General features: G+C 40.5%; 1 protein-coding gene and 1 long non-coding RNA gene across 2 annotated transcripts in view; one reads left to right on the top strand and one right to left on the bottom strand.

Annotated features, from left to right (window-relative positions):
- WDFY2 (WD repeat and FYVE domain containing 2) overlaps nt 1–23779 on the top strand; it is a 68336-nt gene that overhangs the window by 18312 nt on the left and 26245 nt on the right. Inside the window, exons 2-3 of the mRNA XM_056327585.1 lie at nt 15535–15602; nt 20834–20907. Coding sequence (XP_056183560.1) covers nt 15535–15602; nt 20834–20907 — 142 coding nt within the window. The remainder of the gene's footprint in view (nt 1–15534; nt 15603–20833; nt 20908–23779) is intronic.
- The window catches only part of LOC130144227 (uncharacterized), a 38913-nt gene that overhangs the window by 12223 nt on the left and 2911 nt on the right, over nt 1–23779 (bottom strand). The window lies entirely within an intron of this gene.

Below are 23779 nucleotides of genomic sequence, written 5' to 3'. Positions count from 1 at the left end.
ATTATTTAAATGCATTCACTTGTTTTGAATAATAGAGAAATGGTGAATGTGTGATACCTCTCAGGCAATGGGGAGTGGGCTGGGATGCTACGTGCAGTAGAGAAATGGGAAGAGATTCTTTCCTTTGCAGTGAGGTGGATGGAATGGCAATATTTGCCTTTGCCTTATTGCTCCAAAGCCACAAGTGACTTGGTGAGGAAGGGGACAACAGCTGCTTGAGCAGGTATGTGGACTACCTCTGCAGTTGCTTCGGGGTGCACAAATGCTGAAGGCTTGCTACTGTCAAGGAGAAGTGACCTTGGTAGTCTGGTACCTACTGGTTAATGGATGTCTCCACATACAAGAGGACTGGGATGCGGAGGGAATACCTTTACCTTTCTTACAGATACATACACATCTGAAGCTTATGTTCTTGATGGTATTTTTAAAAGGCCAAGTCTAGCAGGACTTGTAAATCACTGTCAGCTCTTGCTGGAGCCAAAACTCTGGGGAGAGAAATAGCATGGTTGAAATGTGCATAAAAATGAAGGGTGCCAGCAGAGCAGACAGTGTGGGATGACTGGGAGAACTGATGAGAGTACAGAAAAGTGTATTTAAGATTTTAAGTGCATGATTTGGAACTGTTGTCTTTGGTTCCTGTGTCTTAAGTAGGGGTTACTTGATCACTGGGAAAGCTAGGATGTAGATCCTGGGCATTCCGTGGCTTCTAATTAGCATGTAGCTGCCACACCATGAACTTTTGTTTCCTTCTACAGAAATACTTTCCTTTCAAAAACTGATTAAACAAAACCATTCGGTCCTCTGGCCAAAAAAAAAAAAAAAAAAAAAAGCGAGTGGGAAAAGCAAAGATAAACCTTGATCTTTCAGACTTGTGTGAGTGAAGCAAGAATTTTAAAGGTGCAGTGTCAGCAGGAAAAAGATGCATTTGTGAAATTATCTGATTGTTGCATTTCTAAGAACACTTGCTAGTTTGCATTTATTTCTACGGTACAGTGCAGATGATAAAAATTCGTGTGTGTTTTCAAAGCAACCCATTTGTTCACTGCTGTATTCAAGGTTGTAACTGTGTCAGGTCTTCCTTGTGAATTTGCTGTTCCTGTTTATTATTTAGGGCAATCTGTCCAGCTGATCTGTTTTAGGGGCCAGATCCTGTTCACAGGATAGGGCAGCTCTGTCTAATCTCTTCTCCATCCTCCCCTCCAACTGAAATAAAAATCTATTATAAAAATTGTTACCTGCCACTGGCCTCTGAGTAAATTATTAAAATACTGCCCTCCATGTGCACTGCCTTCCTCAGGATGCTCAGTACTTGGGACATGTTTGCTTAAGTAAACTGCTTAACTTGCTGCAGATTGTTAATGATTTACATTTCTTTACAAATTGCACATATCCCTCCAAAGCTTACTCTGTGTGTTTGATAAGAAGACACAATTCACTTGTATTAGATAATCTGACATGTGGAAGAGACTTACTGGACTGCCAGGTCATGCCACCTGGATGTTTTCAGCATGTCTCAAGATACCAGAACAGGAGAGTGGGAGGAGGAACCGCTTGACACAGCAGCACATGCATGGATTTTGAAACCAAAAAAGTGGGGTTTAGTTTGTGGGAAGCATATCTCATGGCTTGAGGTAACTGGATGTATCGTCTCAGCATATACTTTTTGCATAGTAGCTTAACTGTCTGCAAGGAAAGCTGTTCCTCCACTCCCTGCCCTCTGTGTAAGAAGCAATCCTGTCTGACCTGTGAATAGCTGAGCCAGAATTACAAACCTGATTTAACTTTTCAGACAGTGCTGAGCCTGCAAGGCAGCAGGATTAAAGAGGACCCTTCCCTTATTTACTACTTTTACCCCATCTTAACTCATCTTTTTCCCTGGCAGATGCTGTGAGCTGATTTTACGCTTTAACTAATAGCACAAGGATTTACTTGCCCAATGGGTGGTCTCTAGCTGTATTCTACCTTGTATAACCATTTAAAATCTGGTGTCCTCTGCCAAGGTCAGTGATAGATCTAGTCTGCTTCAATCTGCTGTCATCCGCTGCTTCCATTGGTCCTCAAACAGCCCAAAGTCATTATTTCAGACACCTTTGTTTGCACTGTCCATTCTTATGCTAATTAATAGTACCCTGTTGGAAGGCAACATCATGAAAGTACACAAAGTATGTGGAAGTACACCACATGAAGTGGTGTATAAGCTGTGTTCATGTGCGTGCAACTCCTCTGCAGGTAACTTCAGGCCACTGTGAAAATATTACTTGACTCAAAGCTTGGTGATAAGTAGTTGTCTGGGTTCACACCAAGTTACCCTTTCCTAAAAAGAAATCATCCTCTTGTTATTAGCTTAGTCTCTCTATGTCTTTACTCTCCAGATCTTTACTGTTCTTTAAAGAGGATTGCCTGATTTATTTATAGTGCTAACAGGCATAGCACGATCCTGACCGTGATAGGGATGGGGTGGTACAGCACCTGCAGCATACGCTGATGGTGTAGCATAGTGGGCAATGTGTTCTTCATACCTGCACATGTTCTGGGCTGCTGTTGTAGGCTGGCTCTGTGGTAAGTGTTATAAATACTTCACATCTGTTGTAATCTCCATACCTGTCAGCTGTCAGTGTTCTTTTATATGAATTCAAGAATCCTCACCTGTCTGAATTTGGGCAGGCTGGTGTGGGAGCTTACTGAAAGGAGGGTCCCTAGTAAGGAGCCTTGTCTTTATTCAGGATGGGGCAAGGTGATCAGCTTTTTCCAGTGATCGTGTACAACTGATCAGTAGTTAAATCAGCAATGACATTGAAAGTCCTTGCTTTGAAAGAACTCTGTCTCGAATCCCTGACTTTTGTGAATATAAATACTGACACCTCTATATATAAATACTGTGATCACCATGTCCAATAGCATGACCTAGTAAGAACTTAATATTTTTGAACTTCAGGATGTTGCCTTTTGTATTAGCTTGGAATAAGATTTAAATGTGAGGGGCTGCAAAGCAGAGGAGCAGATCTTTAGAGCTGATTTTATTTCACAACCTGAATTCTGTTTCTTTCAAAATAATACTGGTAATTCCCCTATGAATGGCAGCAGTAAAGATCGGGAGAATGCAAGCTGAGACAGCATCTGGACAGGAATTGCAAAGGACTCTTCTTGTAAGCCTCTAGAGAAAAATAAGGCACCAAAGTAAGCTAGTAACAAGGTGCCAGCAGAGAGGTTTTAATAATGTTTGATGCTTTTGCCATGAACTGGAAGCTTTCCCTTATTGCGAAGTAGAAATTACCTATAAGGCAATGACTAGGTAAATGAACTGAAGCTGCTGCAAGCTTTATTTGTTTGATGGATGGGTAGCAGTCGTCTTTACAAAGCTGCATTGTAATATACTGCATGGTTTCACATATTTGAATGTTGTATTTTTCCATACCTGAGGAAAGAGTTGTCTTGTGTCCTCCTACACTTATATAATAGATGTAGCTTTCCTGTCCTATCTTCACAAGGAGAAAGCGTGATGTATACTGTCAAGGTTTTTCCCTGGCATGTGACTGCTTCTGCCCATTACTCTCTATCATTTTCTTTCCACCTCTCTTGCCAGGTAGACATGGTTCTGGGACTGCCCCTAGGAGCTGAGCCTGAATCCTCTGTTCCCTCCCCTACCAGTGCAGTCTGAGCCAGTTGTCTACCTCAAATTAGCAGATAAGCTGATTGGGTCTAGAAAGATGTGAACAACTGCAGAACATAATAAATGGATAGCAGTGTATTGCAGAGAGACTCTAATATTGATAAATATACATTTTCCTGCCATCCATCGTTTGTAAGTTTCTAAATCATGCCAGTGTGAATAAAAATTGTGTACAACTGCTGCCAAATAAGCAAATGCTGCTAGGATACATACAGGGAGAAGAAGAGTGATAATGCTCTTATAATTCAGCAGGTTTGTCTGTGTCTGGATTGCTGCGTTTAGTACAGAAGACGCCAGTTCAACCAGGATATTGCCTCACTAGAGGGATTGAAAGTCAGGTAAGGAGAACAGGGCACAAGAACAGCTTTCCCAAGAGATTGGAAAGATTGATTATCTTAAAGAGGAAGAAGGAAGAAATGCTAGGAGTATACATAGCAACTAATCAGTGGGAAAAGTACAGACAACAGAAAATTCTAATCTCGTACCACAGGAGCAAGACAATGTTAATTGAAATTCACAGTTAGCTACCTTAAAGATGATAAAATAAAATCAGCACAGTATGAAGTTGAATGCTGAAGAATGGGAAAGCTGTAACAAGGTGATGTGAAGAGGCACTGTATGTTTGAGGTGGATTTTTTTTAATAATAAAATTTAAAGTTTAGGATATGATGTTCAGTCTTGCAATACAGGTTTGAAGACAGTTTCTATTCACTTGTGTTGATTTCCATCTCCTTAGGCAATTCCCCACTGGAATGCAGAGGTGACAAACTGTCTTGTAAGCCCTTGAAATGCCAGATCACCTCTAAATTACAGAGTCAGAGGTTTGGGCTTTGCTGGCACCTCACTAGGCACTCCTCAGTATGTGTGATAAGAAGAAATCTGAGAAACCCTGGCAAGGCCCTTCAGGGCTGCAGTCCTTTGCAGCTGAAGAACAAACCTTTCAGGATGGTGTTAGGTTTGCATTGCTTTGCCCTGCTTTCTCCATCCCATTTTGCGGGCACTAAAGCTGCTGGGCTTGCTGCTTTCCTTCCCAGAGAGAGTACTGTGACACCCCAGCCAAAGTTGCCCTTCTGGGTCAGAGCAACAGAGCCCCTTGCCTCCTCTAGCAGAGCAAAACGGGTAGGAGTTGGGTTTGTGCAAGAACAGTGAAAATATCTCTGAGTCAGGCTGCCCTGAGAGGAAAACAACAATGAGCAGAAAAGCTGAGGGGAACGTTTTATCACCCGTGAATCACTGTTCAAGTTCACTGGTAAACTGGAGTAACTGGAAATGGGACTTCTCTGCAGAAGGCGCTTGATGCCTCAAGGAGATCATTTCCAGAGGCATCTTGGTGTGGTGCAGAGCATGCTAATATATTCCAAGTAGATGTGTTTGCCATCTCTGGAAAAACAGTGTTCATCAGTATTTGAAAAACAAAAGCCTATCTGTTCTTAGAGTGGGTGTTCCAGTAAGCCTTCAGCATCTGCAGCTGCATGTGGCCAGCTGATTGTCGTATTTATTGGCTAAGGAACTTAACTATACCATACAGGTATGAGGGCTGGGGTTTGGCTTGAGTTTGGGTTTTTTGGTTTTGTGGGTTTTTTTCTCAAAGAATAAAACCAGACAGAGAAACAATTAATAAAGTGAAATCTCATATAGTGACACAAATGTGCAATTTGTTATGTCTCAGCTTTATGGGAACTGTATGGATGTTAGGACATAACAGCTGTTTGCTTGGAAAGGCATTCATTTGCATCAGGACATGATTGATGCTCTTCTCAAAATCCAAGAAACACAAGTTTTCCCATACATCTTTGTGTAGTATGAATTAAACGTTAAGTGCTTTCTGACTGAATGTGATAAAATACACTGTCAGGGGAAAATAACACTTTTACAGGTTGTGTGTGCTCTTGTCTTTTCACAGCTAGGACCCTATTTTCCTTACAGTAGGATTCTCAAGTATCTGCAATAAATACTCTAATACATCAAATCGCCTCCAAGAAGCAGTGAAGTAGTTAATGATTTAATTTAGTCTTTTGTGATGGATAATGCAGATGACTTGCATCCAGAAATTAAAATGCTGAGAGAGAGCATCATCCTATGGATGTGGAAATGTAGGTTCCTTCCCCCACAGTAAAGGCATAATTTACTAGATACTGCACTGTATAGTTAACCAAGGAAAACATTTATATGAAAAATAGAGGCCTAAGGGTATTACTGTTTGAGACAGGATCTCTCGTCTTCCTCCATATTCCTTTATTGCTTGCAAACCTTTTCCTTCTGCATTCATTCCTCTGCCCAAGTGCTGTGCTGTTTTCTTACTGATGCTGTGGTATCATTTTGGAGCAGAATGAGAAAGAAGAGTAAAAGTGAGGAAGTTCTTTCTACTCCAGCATACTAAAACTTGTATTTGTTGTAAATTCCAGCTAGGGGCTTAATTTAGTGCTTGGGATCAAGTATCAATCTTTTCCTGTAAATTAACCTATATATCAATATAATTTCTTAGAAATGTCATGCTGGTGGTATGTGTATTGAAAATGCATATGTCCAGCATTCACTTCATTGATTCAAAAGCATAAGCTTACTGTTTTTCTGTTGTGTAATCATTTTTATGCAGTGAAGTATGTGTAACTTAACAGTGACCACTAATTTAATTGATAGCTCATAGCAGCTTGGGAAAAAGAAAAAGAAGTGTTCTGCTGGACAGATGTTCCTGCTGGGCAGCTGGAAGTGGGCTGGTGAGAGCTGCTGCTTTCTCGTTCTTTGCCTTTGCTACACGGACAACTTAGAGGGGAGCAGGTTGCTTTCTTGCAAATCATGTATCTGCTAGGTATTTTTAGAGTGGTTCAACTGAGTCACTTATTGCATAGCAGGCCTGTGCTTTAATCTAATGAGGATCTTTCTAATAACTTCTATTCCCGAAACGTTTGAATGTGGGAAGGAGGTGAAAGTAATTGGATTGCAATAATTAAATCATCCAATGTGATTACCTTCAAAAGGTTGAGTGTTTATGCTTCCTGAATGCAAATGGGAATCGATCAGTACAAGAAGCACTGAAACAGCATCTGTTCTGGAAGGGAAGTAGTTTTGTAGGGTGCAGATGGGGGAAGGGCTGTGGGTAAGAGGGAGAGATAAAGATCTTTTTGTTACCCCAAAGCTCTGTAAGGAAGATCGATGCACAGATTTTAATGAGGAAGTTAGTTTTGAAACTTTGCTTGAAGAAAATTCTGGTGTGATATAACACTTGTTGTTTAATAATTTCTAAAGCTGTAGGCTGGTGCTCACTGAGAACTCCAGCTCTGCATTTGCCTCCATTTGTAGATATTAGCTTCCTGACAGCACTTATGTTGGAATATGGTGTAGTCGCTGCACTACTTCATATGACACATGGTGCTTTTGTGGAGCTGCTGAAGACCTGAGGCAACTCAGCTCTCTGAACCTTGTACTAGTAGCCTCAAGGTAACAATATTTTTCTGTGGCTGTGACTTCTCGTTCAGGTTTTTTTGGATCTTTCTTTACTTGCCTGAAGTTTCTGCAGTGGAAACTGGTCAGAAACTGATTTTGTTTCAGTGCATCAACAGCAGAGCGTACACTGCTTCCAGGCATATGTGCTTGGGTAACTGGAAAAATCACTGAACTGCATTGCTCATTGTCCAGAAGACTGAAAAATGGGTGGAAACTGTTTCACAGCTGAGTAGTAAAACTGTCGTGTTGCTATCAATGTTTTTTGAGTCATAAAAATCGGTTTCTCCCAAGATTGTCTCCTGTGAATCTTTGTTTTCTAGTCACTTCCCCTGAAATACCCCAAAAGCCTCCTATGTAAACCAAAACTGTGTTAAATGAAGTGGTGTCCCTTTCTCTTAGGTCTAAGTGCTATTGATGGTTATAACAGTTTTTCAATGACAAACCCATGCAATTCTATAGCTGCATATAACCTACTAAACTTTGACATTTTCCTTGTTATGCAATATGCATTTGCATTTAGTTTACAATGGGATGAGTTAAATGTGGAAATATAAAGCATGGTTTGAGTTAGGCTGTTGTCTAAGCTTTGTGTGAAAAAATTCCTGCCTTTCAGTCTGCCTGCCTGCTTGGCATACGGTTTTGTGCAATGTTTTTTATGAAGATAGGTGGCAAGTGTACTGTACTTCAAGTCTTCAGTTTCTTCCGCATGGACCTTCGCACTAGCTTCATTCCAAGACTTTTCCACCACCTTCCTCCTAAGCAGAAAGTAACTAGTAAAGTGCTCTGTGAGACCATTAACCTCTGAGCTTGGTTTGCACAGCACTTCAGTAGCTCATTCCCTCTTTCTCCGGAGATGTTGGGTCAAAATATAAGATTATTCATGATCAAAATATATTATATATATACTTTAATTTTTGTAGGATCCAGGGTCTTGCTGGGGTCCATGGCAAGTGACTATAGTAGTGACCCTTGAGAGTGGATGGGGCAAGAGACATTCACAGGGGAGGATTATTAAAGAGAGCAAATAAGACTTTAGATTTCATAAGGAAGAACATTAAAGATAGCAGAAGGCAGATTCATTGCCACCAGCTAATGGTCAAAAAAGTCCATGTGTGAAGCCCCTTGTGCATTTCTCCCCTACTCTCCTCTTTACACCAGACTGCAGAGTTGCTCCTGAGGTCCTTGTTCAGCATCAGGTGCGTGCCTGCATTGTAAATTCTGCATCTGGCATCACTGTTGTGTGGCAGAAGTAGAAATGAGATGTCCTGGACTTCTGTCAGTCATGGGTTGATAAAAGCGCTGTGTAGATCATTATCATGGAGATTGCTGTAGTGGTGAACTTCACCTAAAGCATTCTCTGCTAGCCCGGACATGTATAAAATCAAAGCAGTGGTGGTTTATATCACTTGGATTGACAAGTGCATATAAATGCCACTAGGGTGGGACTGACAGTGCACTTGAGCGTTCAAGGACTCATCAGACTCCTTTCCCCTACACGGTTGGTGCCCGAGGTACTGCTGCCAGATCCAGCTGCCTCCACATAGATTTCGGTGCACTCCCTGTGCTGTACACGTCTAGGGCTGCATGCAGCCGTTACTTGGTTCATCTCCCTTGCAATGATCATGTTTCCCTGGTGCTTCTGAGCTTTGTGCATGAAGGTTGCCGGACTGACAGCAATGGTAGCAGTGTTTCGGGTACAGCAGTAGAATATCAAAGGTGTTGGCTGTTGGGAGGTTGCCCAGCTTCCTCTTGAAGTCAGACCTTACTGCTTCTATGGCTTTGTCACAGGGCTTGAGGCACACAGAATGAAGTGCAATTATTGATTAAAAGGCTTTTATTTTATAGGAAGCCCAATGCTTGAGTTGCAGACCGAAGTTACAATGAATATACTGTATCATCTACAAATGTAACCAATACTAGGAGAGAATCTCTGTAAAACTGCTCTGAAGAAAAGCCTGTTCTTCAAAACCCCTTAATCTGTTCCCCACGCATTGTCCCCCTTTCCTGAACTAGCAGCTTTTGCGCTTCATTTCAGAAATAGAACCTGCCCTTTTGTAATATAAAAGAACTTAGAAGAGATCTACAGCGATATATAGCTGTACACTGTCTCATAGTCTTGGAAAGGCTCCAGTGAGTGAGCCTTTGAATAGTTTGGTTTAAAAAGTACATTCGTTCATCAAAACCAGTGAAAATGAGGTAGAACCTGGCATGTGCCCCAAAATCGTAGGGTTTATGCAGAACCCTCTTGTCAGAATTTGTGACGAATCTTGTGGGGACTAGTGTGGGTGAGCCTGAGAGACACAATCATGCACTTCCCTGGGTCTTTGGGGTTGGGTTTGGGGGGAGGTGGTGTAGAAGTGTCGGGGGTTTGGGTTGGGTTGGTTTTTGGTTTGTTTTGTTTTTCAGGAGGATATAGGATGAGAACCTGTTAGATGAAGTCTTCTTGGTGCCTGAGCTTTTGCCACTCTGCGATTCAACTTCTTTTTGTTTTCCCTGAAACACAGTCTGGCTCAGAAATCACTTTTGGTTTTGACTTTTGCTTTCATATATTTTCTTTCCAAATTTATCAAAGAAATGAAACTCCTCATCGCTGATTCCAGTACACTGGCAGTGGTTCATGAGCTGACACTAAACATGAAAGATCTTTTATTCTTTCAGAAAATCCCAGTAGCAGCTCATGTCATTAATTGGTGGGAGCTGGAATCTCTTCACATCTCTTGCCCACAGAAGTCCCTGGAGAAGTTGGAGGGTTTATAGTACTGTAATATCTTTAATGCAGCTGTTAAATAGTTTTCCTTATCCTACTTCTAATGACAATGTCTCTCTGTTAGAGACAGTGGAACCCTCAGTGCTGTACTTGGACTTAAAATACTGCTATTGTCATGTTTATTAATGACAGAAAATAAAGCTTTTGCTGTTTTCAATGCAGATATTTAGTTTCCAGAGATACATGGCTTTTGAATACTTCTAAGTTGTCTATTATTGGGTATTTAGGAAGTCGTGGAGTTTTAAATTTTTTTTGTTTCAACACTAAAGGGGACTTCAGTATATTCATGGTGAGAATATGTGCTAATTCTCCATTAGGTATGCTTGAAACCTCACAAGTTGCACTGACCCTGGATGTAGTAGTATCCTAATCTCTCTTCCTTTCTTCTGTCAATTAAATAGCTAGATGAGCATTTTAAAGACTTTTCCAGAATAGTTTAGTTTCTTCCTTTTGGGATTTGCAAACTGTTCTGTAACTGTGTTAAATCAGTTCTGTGGTTAGAACAGCTGCCAGTACATGGTTAAATGGTTAAAAAGAAAAACATCCCCTAATGTCATTTGCATTGATAACCTGTCTCCCTTTTGCAAGGAGCATTAATGTGCACAGGGCAGGTGTTGATGTCTGGATGAGCCTTATATGACTTTAGAAAGTGACAGATGGAAATTTATGTATTGGATGCTCACTACAAATAGGAAAAAAAAAACTTCGCACCTTGTACTGGGTTTGGTGCTTACCCCTCATGGTCCCTCAGCAAGGCAGGAGTTCAAAAACACCCACAATATATGGTCCAAGGTATAAAAAATAATTAAAAGTATGTTAAAATTCCATTTAACAATCTTCTGAAGCTCAAGAATACTGACAAAATATTGTAGTCGACTGTGTGTGTTGAGGGTTACCTCTGCTCTGTTACACAGCTTGCATGATATGTATGCCTGGGGCATGAAGGCGATAGTGTGTTACACAAGTGCGTCTCAGCAAAGAGAAATGTTAAAGGCAGGAGTGAGGAAGGAAAACATTCACAAACAGGAGAGGAGGGATCTGTTATGGGAAACTGATATAGCTGATTTCTTCACTCAAACTGTACAACCAGAACTGATGGTTTTATGGATATTCTGGAGAAGTGGAGTGGAATAGGGATAACTTGTTTCTCAGGGTAATGATGGTGTTGGATCTCCCTACAACAGAGTTCATGGTATTGCAACATGCAAGCATCTTGGGACAGTGCTTAGATATGTCTAATATGCCTGTCCTGTATGCAACACCAGTATTTACCTTTTACCTTAATTTCATGCAAGGCACCAAGGAGAAAAGTCAAGAGCCCCTGCCTATGAGTCAGTCACAGAGACTCAACTCCACAACTCCAAGTGATGCTGAGTTTTCCTGCAGTGAGATGGCTACTCAGGCCAGACTAGGGATTTGAGTAGAGAAGCTTGCATCCAGCCCCGCAGCATGGTGCAGACTTTCATGGAGCACACTGCAACCTAAATGCATAAGCTAGGATTTGTATGAGCAAAACAGCTTTATCAGAAAGAAAATACCATGGCATGTACCACTGATTGAATACGTTTCTATAGAGGATGAAGTGCAGAGCTGCCATCCTGGGGTGGATGTGCTACCGTTTACAGCTCCGTGAGCAGTAATGCTCAGATCCTGCATACATGCACAGCACAGCAGTACGTTTGAGACCTGCTGGTACAACCAGAGCTGTCATATACTCTTGAGCATAACAGAGAGAACCAATTTTTATTTTAAAATATGGGGTTTATATGAATATATTTTATTATATATGAAGATACAGCCTGCCTGTTGTATGGCAGAACTATTTCTCTATAGCCTGTCTCATTTAAAAATAAATCATCTCTGTTATGAAAAGACTAGAAGAGTATCCATTGATTTGACAGATTCTAAAAATCTTTCCAAGGCGATTCACTGGTAACGAAATGAAGGGACAACTCATTTCCATGGTGATGCCAACTGAATCACTCTAGAGCAGTTGAAGAATGGATCCTGCCCTGGGTGGGTGCTGTGTTTAAGTCCAGTAACCATGCAACCAGCAAATACTCATTGTGCTATATATCCTTAAAAAGCTTATTTTCATTCATGCTTGGTTTTTTTCTTTGCATTCTTTAAAAGCTTCAGAAGCTCTGGGTTTCACGTCTAGTGGGTAGTATTGTGTTAAGAAGTATACAAGAATGTGCAGAACTGCAGCTGGAAAAAAAGACACTTTTCCAAGAACGTTTGGCTTCTCCCAGGTTCAGTTGGTGCAGTTTGTTGTTTAGCCCGAATCTACTTTGAGAAAAAGTTAACCAGAAAAGTGTAATGAACTGAGGTCAGTTTTTCTTCTTTCAATAAAATGCCTTATCTAATCCAGTGATCTTAAAAAAAAGAAAATCACAAGGCATCATTTTCTGATACAAGGAAGAATTTTTACTCTTTTACATCAGCTTATACATAGATACTGGAATTCCATTATAATGCTTAACAAAACTTTTAAATGCTTCTTTTAAAGATATGCATAATAATTGTCCTTAATTTTAAAATAAATTGTCTACAAGATCTTTTGTTTTGCTTTATTTAAAATGATTTACTGGGGAGATAAGTGTTTTTGTAATGAGTTACATGAACTGACTTGCTGGTTATGTTCCCTTTTGCACATCTTAAGAGTTAGATAACATCTTTTCATAGTCTTTTCATTCTTGGAATGCTTTGTTTCTCATTTTGCATGAATTAGTCATTGAATGGGAATATATTTGACTATGTAAAGAAATGAGCATACTATGTATGTACAGAAGGGGCCTATGCTAGTAGAAGTAGTTTCATTCTTAACTAGGAACTTCTACCAGTTTTTTGGTGGATTTTGGTTTTGTGTGTGTGGTTGGTTGTTTGGTTGGGTTTTTTTTATAAGCTTCAGCAGAAAATATTTTTTGCTTCAATATCATTCATCTAACAGTCTTAACATTGACTTAATTATCAAATTCATTAGTAAGCTCACAGTGGTTACAGTTAAAAAAAACAGCAACAGAAAAAACCCAAGGCATCCAAATTATTGCCATTTTTGCAAATAAATTGATTATTATTTCTTCCAGCTTTAGAAAGATCTTTTTTTGTATATAGTCCTTTTTTTAACAAGCTGAACTATCTGTAAGATGTTGTGCTGGAGGTATTATTTAGCAGAGCCTTAAAGTGGAGAAAAGAGACAATCTTGTTGAAGCCTGGGAGTTTTGAAACCAGTAACGCTGAATGTATAGATTGGGGTGGTCAAGAAAGAAGAGTCTCTCACAGGATATTGGTGTATCTCCTCAGAGTTGTTCCATATTATTTCAGCTCCCTGTGATTAATCCCATTATTTTTTTGTGCACATTCATTCATTCCCATGATAACTTCACTTGTTAAGGATAAACAGTTGCCTGTTTGGGAAACAGAGTGGCTGATCTGCTTCCAGAATTACAGTGGCAACCTTCTCAGCAAAGGTGGACCCAAAACCTTTGGACCCTGTTCCAAACCTGGCGTACAGCCCCGTGGCTGTGGACATCTTCCCAGACTTGTGATGTGGTCCACACACAGAGTGCTGCTCTGACAATAGTTATGGTTGGCTGTAATGAGAAATGACAGAAAGGTTTTGCCTTCTTGCTATGAAAAATACAGTAGTGTTATTACCAGCTGATGAATTATCCCTTATAAATTATCAGTGATTTTGCTTCAGATCTGCGAAAGAGCTGCTGATGTTGCAGAAAGGCCATTAGACTTAGGAGGTAATTAATACTGAATTTTGTCACTTGAATAATTTGTGGGAGCTTTCTAACTGTGGGACTTGTTGACCTAGTGAAATGTTAGTTCTCAGAGCAACTTGCTGTGTCAAATTATACACATGAGACATTGCTAAAATGCAGGTTGTGTAGTGCCCAGATATGCAGGTCTCCAAACTATTTGTTGAAAAATGAGTTCGGATGAAGGGCAGGATGAGTAGAAACCTGATTTTAGATATATGCAATTCAGGAACACATAGCGGTGCAGCCCTTAGCTTGAAGTTTGAGGACAGATTTGAGTTGCTTTATTGTATTGCATGGCATCTCTGTTCAGACTCTATTTGTGTATGTAGTATCTTAGATCAATTTATATTCCATTTTATTATCAATTTGTCCTAAACTTTTACTGGCTGAAATCTGCTTTTCCCTGACAATGAGGTAATGGAAGGAATGTCCATGTAGTCTTCTCATCAAGCTATATTTCCACATGTTTCATGAACTGGAATGAGACATTCTCGCTTGGTTTTTTTTTCCTTAATATTCTCATGTACAAAATATAGATTTGCTACAGGAAAATAAGGGTTATGTTTAACAATAGTTTTTTTGGATCCCTCTTGTATCTACTATTGCATACTAACATGGGTGGAAAAGACTAAATCAGGTGGGTGATGGGTTAAAATCTGTTGTGCTACACTAATACAATGCTATTTTGGATAACTAAATTTTCTAGAGAAGGTTAATGCAATTGGTGCAAATCAGTAAAGCATGAGATATGCTATTATATGGAGAGTTTACTAGTTAAAACTGGGGGTGGTAAGGATTTGAGGAACAATAAGGCAGGTACAAATTGGCTGTAAGTGAGAGGATAGTGGGCTATGCAGGAACAAGCAGGAGATTACTGGTTGCCCGCTGCTTTAACTGATGACACTGTTACTAGGCATGCCTTAATGAAATTGCCCGAAGAACTAAAGAGGGAGCTTCAGTTAGAAAGAGGCTTCAGATATTGGATCAAAACAAGCGAATGGCAATGAGGACTGAAATAATAAATATTTAATGACCCAGATGGTACATCAGTCCGGAGCCTCTGCTCAGGAAACATGCAACCAAGCGTCTCAAGTGTGTGAAGAGCATGGACTGAGTGACAGGATGCTGCCAGTATGATGTGGTTGTGAGGAGCACTGTGTGGTTCTACATGCCTTCTATTTGAGGATGAGGAACTCTAAACGGATGGGCAGAGGAGGACTGAAAGGCTGTCTGTTGCCTTGATCATGCCCTTCAGAGAAGGATAAGAATTTGACTTCTTCAGCCTGCTGCTCAATGGGCACTGAGCCCACTATGAAAGCACTGAGGAGTGGGAAGGTCCTGAAGCTGAACAGCTCATTGTTGGCACAAATTGACGTAATCTTAGTAAACAGAAGCTGAACATCTCAGAACTTCATTCCTTTGCTTAGAGCTTTTCCTGAAGCAGAACAATGAAAACAACACGCAGCAGATAGACCAAGGCCTGCCCTGACAGCAGGGGAACTGGGTGGGCTGGTACAGGAGTGCTTTCCTGGGTTACTTAGTGTCCCAAATCCTCATGTGAGGTGTTGAATGAACAGTCATGTTCCAGTCCTTGGGAAAGCAAAGAACAAAAAGCCATAGCAGTTTCCAAATACTGTTGTGATGTGTTCAGCCAAGGTGTTGAGTACTGCATGGAACCAAGGAATGGGCTACCCTCATCGCCTTACAGAGGTTAATCTGAGGTTGATATATAAGGTTGCTGTAGGAGTTTGCATCTCTATTTTCCCTCTCAGCAAAATAATTTAATTTTGAAGGTCTTGTGCATTCATCGTTACCGCTTTGTTTTCATTCATGGGTACTTTTTCATTCTTTCTCACGTGTGTGTTGTATTTTGTCTTTTGTAGAACAGTTCGTGTCTGGCTGAAGAGAGACAGTGGTCAGTACTGGCCCAGCATATACCATGCAATGCCATGTAAGTATAAGGAGATGTTTGCTATCTGCTCTGCATTTGCTGTATGGCTTTTTCTGGTTTTGATGCAAATGGTCATAAACATGAAGCTTCAAGCTTACCATTCCATATTAAATATTCTTGAACAATCCTCTTGGTCTGTGCAAAGCTTTACCAAGTTGCATGCTAGTGCTTCTGAGAGCCATCAGGGATTACGGCAGCAAAAGGATGCAGATATGCTAGTAAGGGATGAGCATTTAATGCAAACATAGATTAAGAAATGTGGGAGCTCAAAATGTAGTCTTGCATTCTGCCAACAATGGAGTCCATAAAGCTTTGTAAGTCTCCAGTATAAATCACTCTGCCCTTCTTACTGCATGTGCTCCGTCCATTAGAGTGCAATGGTAAATGTTTTTATTTGGTGAGAACCTAATATCCTGCGGCAGCTAATATGATAGAAAGGACACTAAACGGGAAAGGCAGCTCCTCCAGTGAAAAAGCAGAATCATTTTACCTGTGCAATTAAATGTGGAAAACCAAATCTCCCTGATGGATCCCTCCAGAATGATCTGCTGTATGTCTCCTCTCCCAAAAAGAGTGATTGTGCTTTAAAAGAAACGGCAGATCAATGTCCATTTTTTCAAGAGGCAATTGAAGAAATCACGGGCCCTAGCTGTTTGTTGTAACTCCTGCGTTGAGCGCAGGAGTATAACTGTGCAGGTCACCAGCAGCAGGGGTACGCTGATGCTCCCCTATCAGTTTCAGATGTGCTGGGTTAGCTTGTCTTTGGAAAACTTATGAAGCTGACCTTGAACCCACAGACTGGGGGGCATTTATCAAGTCCCATCAAGGTATTCATAACTGCCTGGAGAAAAAAATTATTTTAAGCTAAGATAACTAGATTTGGAAGGGACATCTGTCTCCATTATATGTAAAATTTAATAGATATTAGTTTTAGTACCACAACACCACCAGCTTGGGACCCTAGAATGGCCGTGGTGTTTGCCCGCTTTAAGAAAGCGTTCATTTGGTAGAGAGGAGGATCTCTCTTCTTTGTTTGGTGGTGGACTAGCTCATAAGAATATGTCAAGCCTCAAAGGTACTTTCTGCTAAAGATTTTGCACAGAAAGTTATTGGAAACTAGCTGATGATGTGGCAGTCTGTGGAGCTCTGTCATGATCACTAGCAGTAGTCTGAGTTCCCTTGACTTGTCCTAAAAGGTTTGCTTTCCCCAGTTAAACTGTTATGAAATAGCTATTTTAGCAGTTTGGTATTGATGCGTTTCTTTTTCATATGGTGTTTTTGCATAGATTTGCATCTTAAAATCTTGTTAGGTCCTCCTCTGGTCTTAACAAGGCTGCATTAATGCCAGTACTAACAGCTTCACTGGAAATCATGGAGTAGATCCAGATCCACTCAAAGGGGACTATTTTAAAGCTTCTTTATAAATTTGAACACCTGACGCTGCTCCTTCACTTGGAAGGCTGGTAAGCTTTTGAGCCATGAGATATTAAAATTATGCTGTGTTATTCACCAGCTTCAAGGACGATCAGGTATAATGACTGGAGCAATGCCAGTTATCTTGTTATCAGCCGTGGTTTTAAGCTTGGAAATCACAGGAAAGGCTCAGAGTCAGCCTCTGCACGAGTCTGTACCTGACTGGAAATGACTGTTTTGTCTGTTTCTGTGTGGATCACCTTTTGATGGTACTCTGCTTCAGATTCGTATTGGTTTTTGTTGTTTAGAGAACAAGGACTGCCCAGAGGTTCTCTGTGTAAAAATGTAGTAGGCACAGTGGTGCCTTCTTTGTGCTTCTTAGCAACCTGTGAGTGGCAGTCCCACCTACAGATACCCCATTAGCATTACCTGACTTTGGTTACAGTGGTGCGTGACCTACACTGTTTTATGATTTGATATCAGGTAGCCATAATAACTGAGTTTGCATCCTGGGTACTCTGGGAGATGAGGAGGTTGAGGAGTTGGGCTGAGTCAGCTATGTGCTTTGGTCAAGCTTCGCACCTAAGTGGGGCCATCGGTGCGTTCTGAGCACAAAACCTATTAAATACCTGGAAAAAAGATAAAGATTGTAGATCTCTTCCACATAGAGACACTTGTTGCTGTTTAGAGGTGAATTTTCCCCAGTTACAAAGTTTTGTGCCTGCCTATGGTGTTTCTGTGGTTGGAAAATTCTGGACAACATGGTGGCCACATTTTTTACCATTTCCTCTAGCCCATAAGAAAGAAAGAGCTGTGGGTGTTATACACATTGCTATATCATCAGTAAGGCAAATTAGGTAAGCTGGAAGCCTGGCTAATGTGTCTCCTTCACACCAGCATTGTCTCAACTGTGTTAACAATGACCTCTGACAAGCATGTTAACCCTCCTCATGGTTAGATGTGTACCCTTGGTTACACATATGTAACACAGATTATAGATGAGTAACCATGGTTAGATGTGTGACTTTTGGGCAATGTCTGTACAGGAGAAAAAAAACCAACTTAGTAGACTCAAATTTATGAAAAGGTAAGGAATTGTAGCCAAAGAAGTAAGCTTTGCCAACAACAACAAAAAAAAAGCCACCCAGAAAGACCCAAACCCAAGCAAACAAAACCCCCTTGCAGATGTGGGAGTAAAGGATTTATTGTAGTGAGGAACAGTGGAGTATCCAGTCTCTGAGGCAGATAATACGTTGTCTGTCTTATGATGGTTTTCATAGCTAACACTTTGCTTTGAACAGGAGGCTAAAAAAACTGCAAAGCAAAACTTGCTCCTTCGGTCTTAAACTATGCCACTTTTAGGAACTTCAAAGGGGGGTCCCTGAAACTGCAGATAAAAAGTTTGTATTTCTTTTCTACTTCTGTCGGCCTCTAAATAGAGGTGACCCACTGTTAAGAGCATGAAGTATGTAATTGGGCTTTTCCTTCATAATTCATTTTCCGAAGGCTAAAATCAGTGTGTATTTGCCCTGTATTTAAGATGAAGACTACAGCCAGACTTCTGTATCAGAAATACCCTGCCTGTCCTCTGTAGTAGCTCAGATCAATCTTTTTCCCAATTTTGAAATCCAAATCATAGCTAGGTACTGGAGCAGAGGGCTCTCAGAGTGCTGTTATTTTTCCTGGCTATTATTTTAAAAGGATCTTAAACATCTCAGAAGCTTAGGAGTTGGGGGTTTTGTTTTTGTTTCGTTTTTCTTCCCCTCTTCTTAATGAGCTGAAGTGCTTAAATATCTGAATGTCATCTTATTTTCACTACAATGTAAGCTGCTACAGTCTTGTTACAACTGGCATCACTTTAACTACATTAGCGTAGCTAGTGTGGATGTAATTTTAGTGCTGACATAATGGTTTTTCCAAAAGCACATGCTACTGAAGAATTCCATTAGGAAAATGATTACGGCAAAATCAGTGTCTTTACACTGCTATGACTGTGTATACACAGGTCTGGAATTTAGAAGTGACTTTTTATAATCAGCCCATGTCAAGCAGTTTCTTGCACCTTTTGTGTCTGAAGTGTTACATGCTATTTGGGAAAAGCATACCTGAGGCTTCTTTTTTTTTCTCTGCAAGCTGTTTATTGCCTTCAGAGTTACGCGTAGCTCTTTCAACGCATGCACAGTATCTAGCATTTGAAAGCAGATACATAGAATATGCCCATTCTGGCATTAAGTGCCTTTAAAAGGTTTTGGTGTTTATTCTGCTTAGAATTGCTTTTTCCTGTCTGTTTTTCCTGCAACTGTCTCATTCTGCTACAACCCTAGTAGAAGCCTCAATGTAATAGTAACACACCACCACCCGAAGGGATGATTCCAGTTTACCTTTTCTGAGGCAGAGGTATGGGAAAGAACAATTTTGTCACTGTTAATAGTAATGTGTTTCCTTTCTGGCACTCTCCTTGAACCGAAACCTTTTCTTTGATTTAATTCAGTCAGCCCTTCCAGGAAAGAAGTAAGTCAAGGTGCCTGCCTGGATGTGGATCTGGTAGGCTTTCTACTGGCCGTTGGTTGTCCTTTAGGAAGTGTTTCAAGGGGGAGTCCATACTGAAGGTAGAACAAGTTTTGTTAAGCAGTCAGCATAGACTTTCCTCTTCTTCACATAGCCTTGCTGCCAGCTAAACTATTGAGGAAGATTTGCTGAGCTATGGACTGTTTAACCTGAGGTAAGGCATTACACAAATTGAGAATATACCAGATATACAGTACTGCACATGAGAGAACTCCGAGCTTGTTAGTAACAAAACCACTGTGAGTAATCACAGTGGAGAGTAAAAATCAAGAGGGGGAAAAAAGCAGATCTAAAAGCACATCTGACTTTATTCTATACTTATTGCAAGAATATGGTTTAAAAACCATTTATGACTACTGAAGGAGCAAGAATGCCTGTCCCCAGCTGTGGTTGGCAATTGCTGCTGAAAAATAATTCCTGAAGGTTTCTGTTGGGACAGCAGGACTCCCAGCTGCATGCTGCTGTGTTGAGCAGTAAAAACAGTCCCTGCCTTCTGGATGCAACTTCACAATTTCCTAATTAAACCAAGCATAGCTCTTGAATTCTTGCAAGAAGATTCTGGGTTTACCTTTGATACGGACACTGCCAGATCCTCGAAGGAGCATAGTATGACTGACAGTGTGTGCAATTTAAGAGTATGTCCTGGTGTTTATTAGAGTAATATTGATATAATAGAACAGCTGCTAATTTTTGATAAAATATTTTATTCTGGCCATAGTATGTGATACTGTCAGTGTTGTCTGCTGTGAAACTGGAGTAGTGGGCAGTGGAACTTACAGTCCTTAATATTGGCTGATATGTTGATTCCTACAGGTTAACTTTCTTACTGCGGGTGTAGGGTGTGTATGCATATATGCCTCTGACATAATATAGTGTTTTATTGTCAGTAAAGTTCAGGCACATGAAAAAGCTAAATTGTTCAGCTAAGTAATCTCTCAGATCTATACTGAAATGTCAGGTGCCTCTTGTATCAAAGCATCACAACTCTTCTTGTATGACATGTCTGTTTTCAGATAACTAGTAAGAAAAAATGAAGGAGCTGAAGCAAGAAATAGCCGTTGTTCCATGTCCTAATAGGATAAGGTTGAATGAATTGCAAGAGCACTTCTTTCTTTTAATGCTTGCTATTGGAAGGGACAAAATGCTGAATAGCATCATAAAGCATGTTAACTAGTTTTAGGCTTTCCAGAACTTCAAGAAAATGAGAATCGCAGTTTTGTTAACTTCATCAACATGTTCATTTTTTTCAGCTCCATGTTCATGCATGTCTTTTAACCCGGAAACCAGAAGGCTGTCCATAGGTCTAGACAATGGTACAATCTCAGTAAGTACATCCAAAGATTTCTAGTTGAAATGCTTCCCTTTTGAGAAGTATATGTGTGATGTGGTGAAGGTATTTTTCTAGTGTTTGGGAGATAGACTTTTTACTGCTAGTGGAACTGAAACTGTAGCGTAGACAATGGGATGAAATTCATAATAATCTGCCAACTGCCACAAAGGGATGGAATGGGGTTTACAGTATTTATTAGGCATCTCAACAAACTGTCTTAATTTGCGTATCTCTTAAAAATAACAATGCCAAAAAACAGCTGTTGTTTTATTAAATTTGAGTGCCTTGTTAATCGTACCATACTAAAGTTTTCTGAAAGCAGTCACTAAGAGGAAAAAATCATCTTCTGGGTGGCAGAAGGTGGATTTCTGCTCCATATCTAGCTGCTTTTCCAAACTTCAGGGTTCAGATTTTGTTTTCCTCTCACCTCCATCTGAGGAGTTGCTCCTAACTGGCAGTGCTGTTGCTGAAAGATTTGATTCATGAATATCTGAGAGATATGTGTGTGGAAAGAGGAAGCAGGGTATTAAAACAAGAGTCTGTCTTAGATCTGGGACAGAGGGTAGCATTTGACCTTATTCATTGGATTTTTCTTGTGGGACGATGAGTAAAGAGCCATATCACTTTGTGGAAGGGTCATGGGTCAAGAGAGCTATTTTTCATCTATGCTTCATCAATAGACTCCTCTTCCAGTTTAAGATCATATTGCCATCATTTCGGATTTTTACTGCTGTTGTCTCTGCCTTACATGCTTTATAACCGAATGCACGTTTGCAGCTTTACATAAGGGCAGCTGCCTGCACTAAAGCCAAGATAGCAAAGGGTGCGTGACCCTTTTAGTTGTTGCCCATAAGCTGTATCAAAGATGTGAAGGTTTTAACCTATAAAGCTATTAATTGCTAGTAGCAGAGATATTTTTTGTGCCTGTAGGGGATTTCTCCTCTTGTGTCTAGGAGATGGGACAGCTGCCAGAGAATTCTCTGCACCTTTGAAATTCCCTCCTTCCCACTCTCTGAAATAGCTGTAATTTGCCAGTCCTACTAGGCACTTTTGTTTTCACTAGGCCTTTGAGGCATGTGAAGGCGACTGTGAATAAGGTATTTAAATACTCTGGCAGGACGGAAGGGATGTGTCCTTTGTCTTCAGGGAATTTTGCCTTGAAGAGTCAGAGGGTACTTGAGCCTGAATGGAGTCAAGTATTTTCCATTCTGAAGTTAAAGAAGGTAAATGAGATATGCAGGTGGTAAACCGACATGTGACTTTGGGTACTTACAGGTAGATATTGGCATGTCTAAAGTGGATTGTTTGTTGCTAAGCTGGGCTTTGCTTTTCACAGTTTTCTGGATACAAGTACATGGGAGAGGGGAAGGTCTTGTCTCTGTTGCTTAATTTAGTCCCTGTAGCTGCAGACAGTTGTGTGGTAGAGGATGGTGCAGAAAATATGCTCCACAAACTTCCAGAAGTTGGATGAAATGTTTCCTTCTGTGGCAAAACTAAGGCTTGTAAGAGAAGCCATAATTGTCATGTACTACAAGAAGTGGTGGAGGTGGGAACCAGAAGAGCAAGAGTAGCCCCTTATTCAAATCTCAGCAATATTGGGCTATTAAGAGAAAATCCCCTGGTACTTCAAAGTGGGTTACAACTACCCTCTGGAGGAAAGAATAAATTTTCCTTCCTGGGCACAGCTATGATGATTAGTTTAGCAGAGGAATATACAAGCAGGGCACGCTGGCTACAGAATAAGGGAACTTACCGCAGCAAGGTGACCTTAGTGCCCTGATTTTTAATTGTGTGGCCCTCAAAGGGAAAGTACACGCAATTTACTTGAGTAGCTTGAAATATTTGGGAATTAGTCAGCTGTTCCATGTTAGCACTTCTGGTAATGCCCAGCACCCTTGCGTAGACTGAGTGCAGGGCCAAAAAAATGCTGAAAATCATTCTGCCTCTTCACTTTGACTGTGTAGAAGAAAAAGAATCCTGGCAAGAGCTGTAAGGTGATACAATACTTGTGGGAGTGCCACATAATCTCAAACTAATCTTTTTGCAGTACAAGGGAGTACTGCTTTTGCTTGCAGATGTAAATGGGGATAAGAAAGTAGAACTGCCTTTTCTTTTACATGAAATGTTTATAAACTCTATGGATTTTGGTTATAAGCCTGGCACCTTGGAAATCGTGTATGGTGCATTTTGAGGATGGCAGCAATGCTATTGTCACAGATGTTCCTGCAAAACCACCATGAGGTGAGCTTGTATGGCCACCTTTCCTTGTGAAATAGGTTGACAGTTTTTGCTTCTATAGAGAGGAAGAGATTTTCAACCTTTTGTAACTCGTCAACATGAGGGCTGCACAAATATTTGTGCAGCACAGTAGACCATTCTCTTAAGCAAAACACTGTATAGCATTTTGCTTGAAAAGCAGGAAAAAAAAGCTTCTATGATTTTTTTTTTTTCCACTTTGAAACTTTTTTGAGAAGAAATGGCATTTCTGTTACTTCATGTCTAAAAGACTGCCTGAGGTCCCTTTTGGATGCCAAAAGACTTTATCATGGTCACAAATTCCTTGCTGTGAAGTGGTGAAAAGCATGCTTTAATGGGTGCAGGCCTCTCAAGATACCACAAGAAGAAACAGAGGAAAAATCCATTACTTGCAAAAGATAGGAGACTTTCACAGACAAGACTCCTCACCTAATTTCATCCATCTGGATGTTAGCTTCCTAGATAAAGTTAATCATTAGGTTCTGGAGCCAGTAGAGGAGAGATTAATCTCCTTTGGAGACACCAATGTTACTTACCCTAGAAACTCTTTTAGAATTGCAGATGTCTCTCTCCCCTTTTCTGGGGTCATTTAAATGAAGAATTTAATTTT

The sequence above is a fragment of the Falco biarmicus genome, chromosome 2, assembly GCF_023638135.1.
Source record: "Falco biarmicus isolate bFalBia1 chromosome 2, bFalBia1.pri, whole genome shotgun sequence".
Taxonomy (NCBI): Eukaryota; Metazoa; Chordata; class Aves; order Falconiformes; family Falconidae; genus Falco; species Falco biarmicus.
Note: the sequence above shows the minus strand (reverse complement) of the source record. Positions and strands in the feature narration are given on the sequence as shown.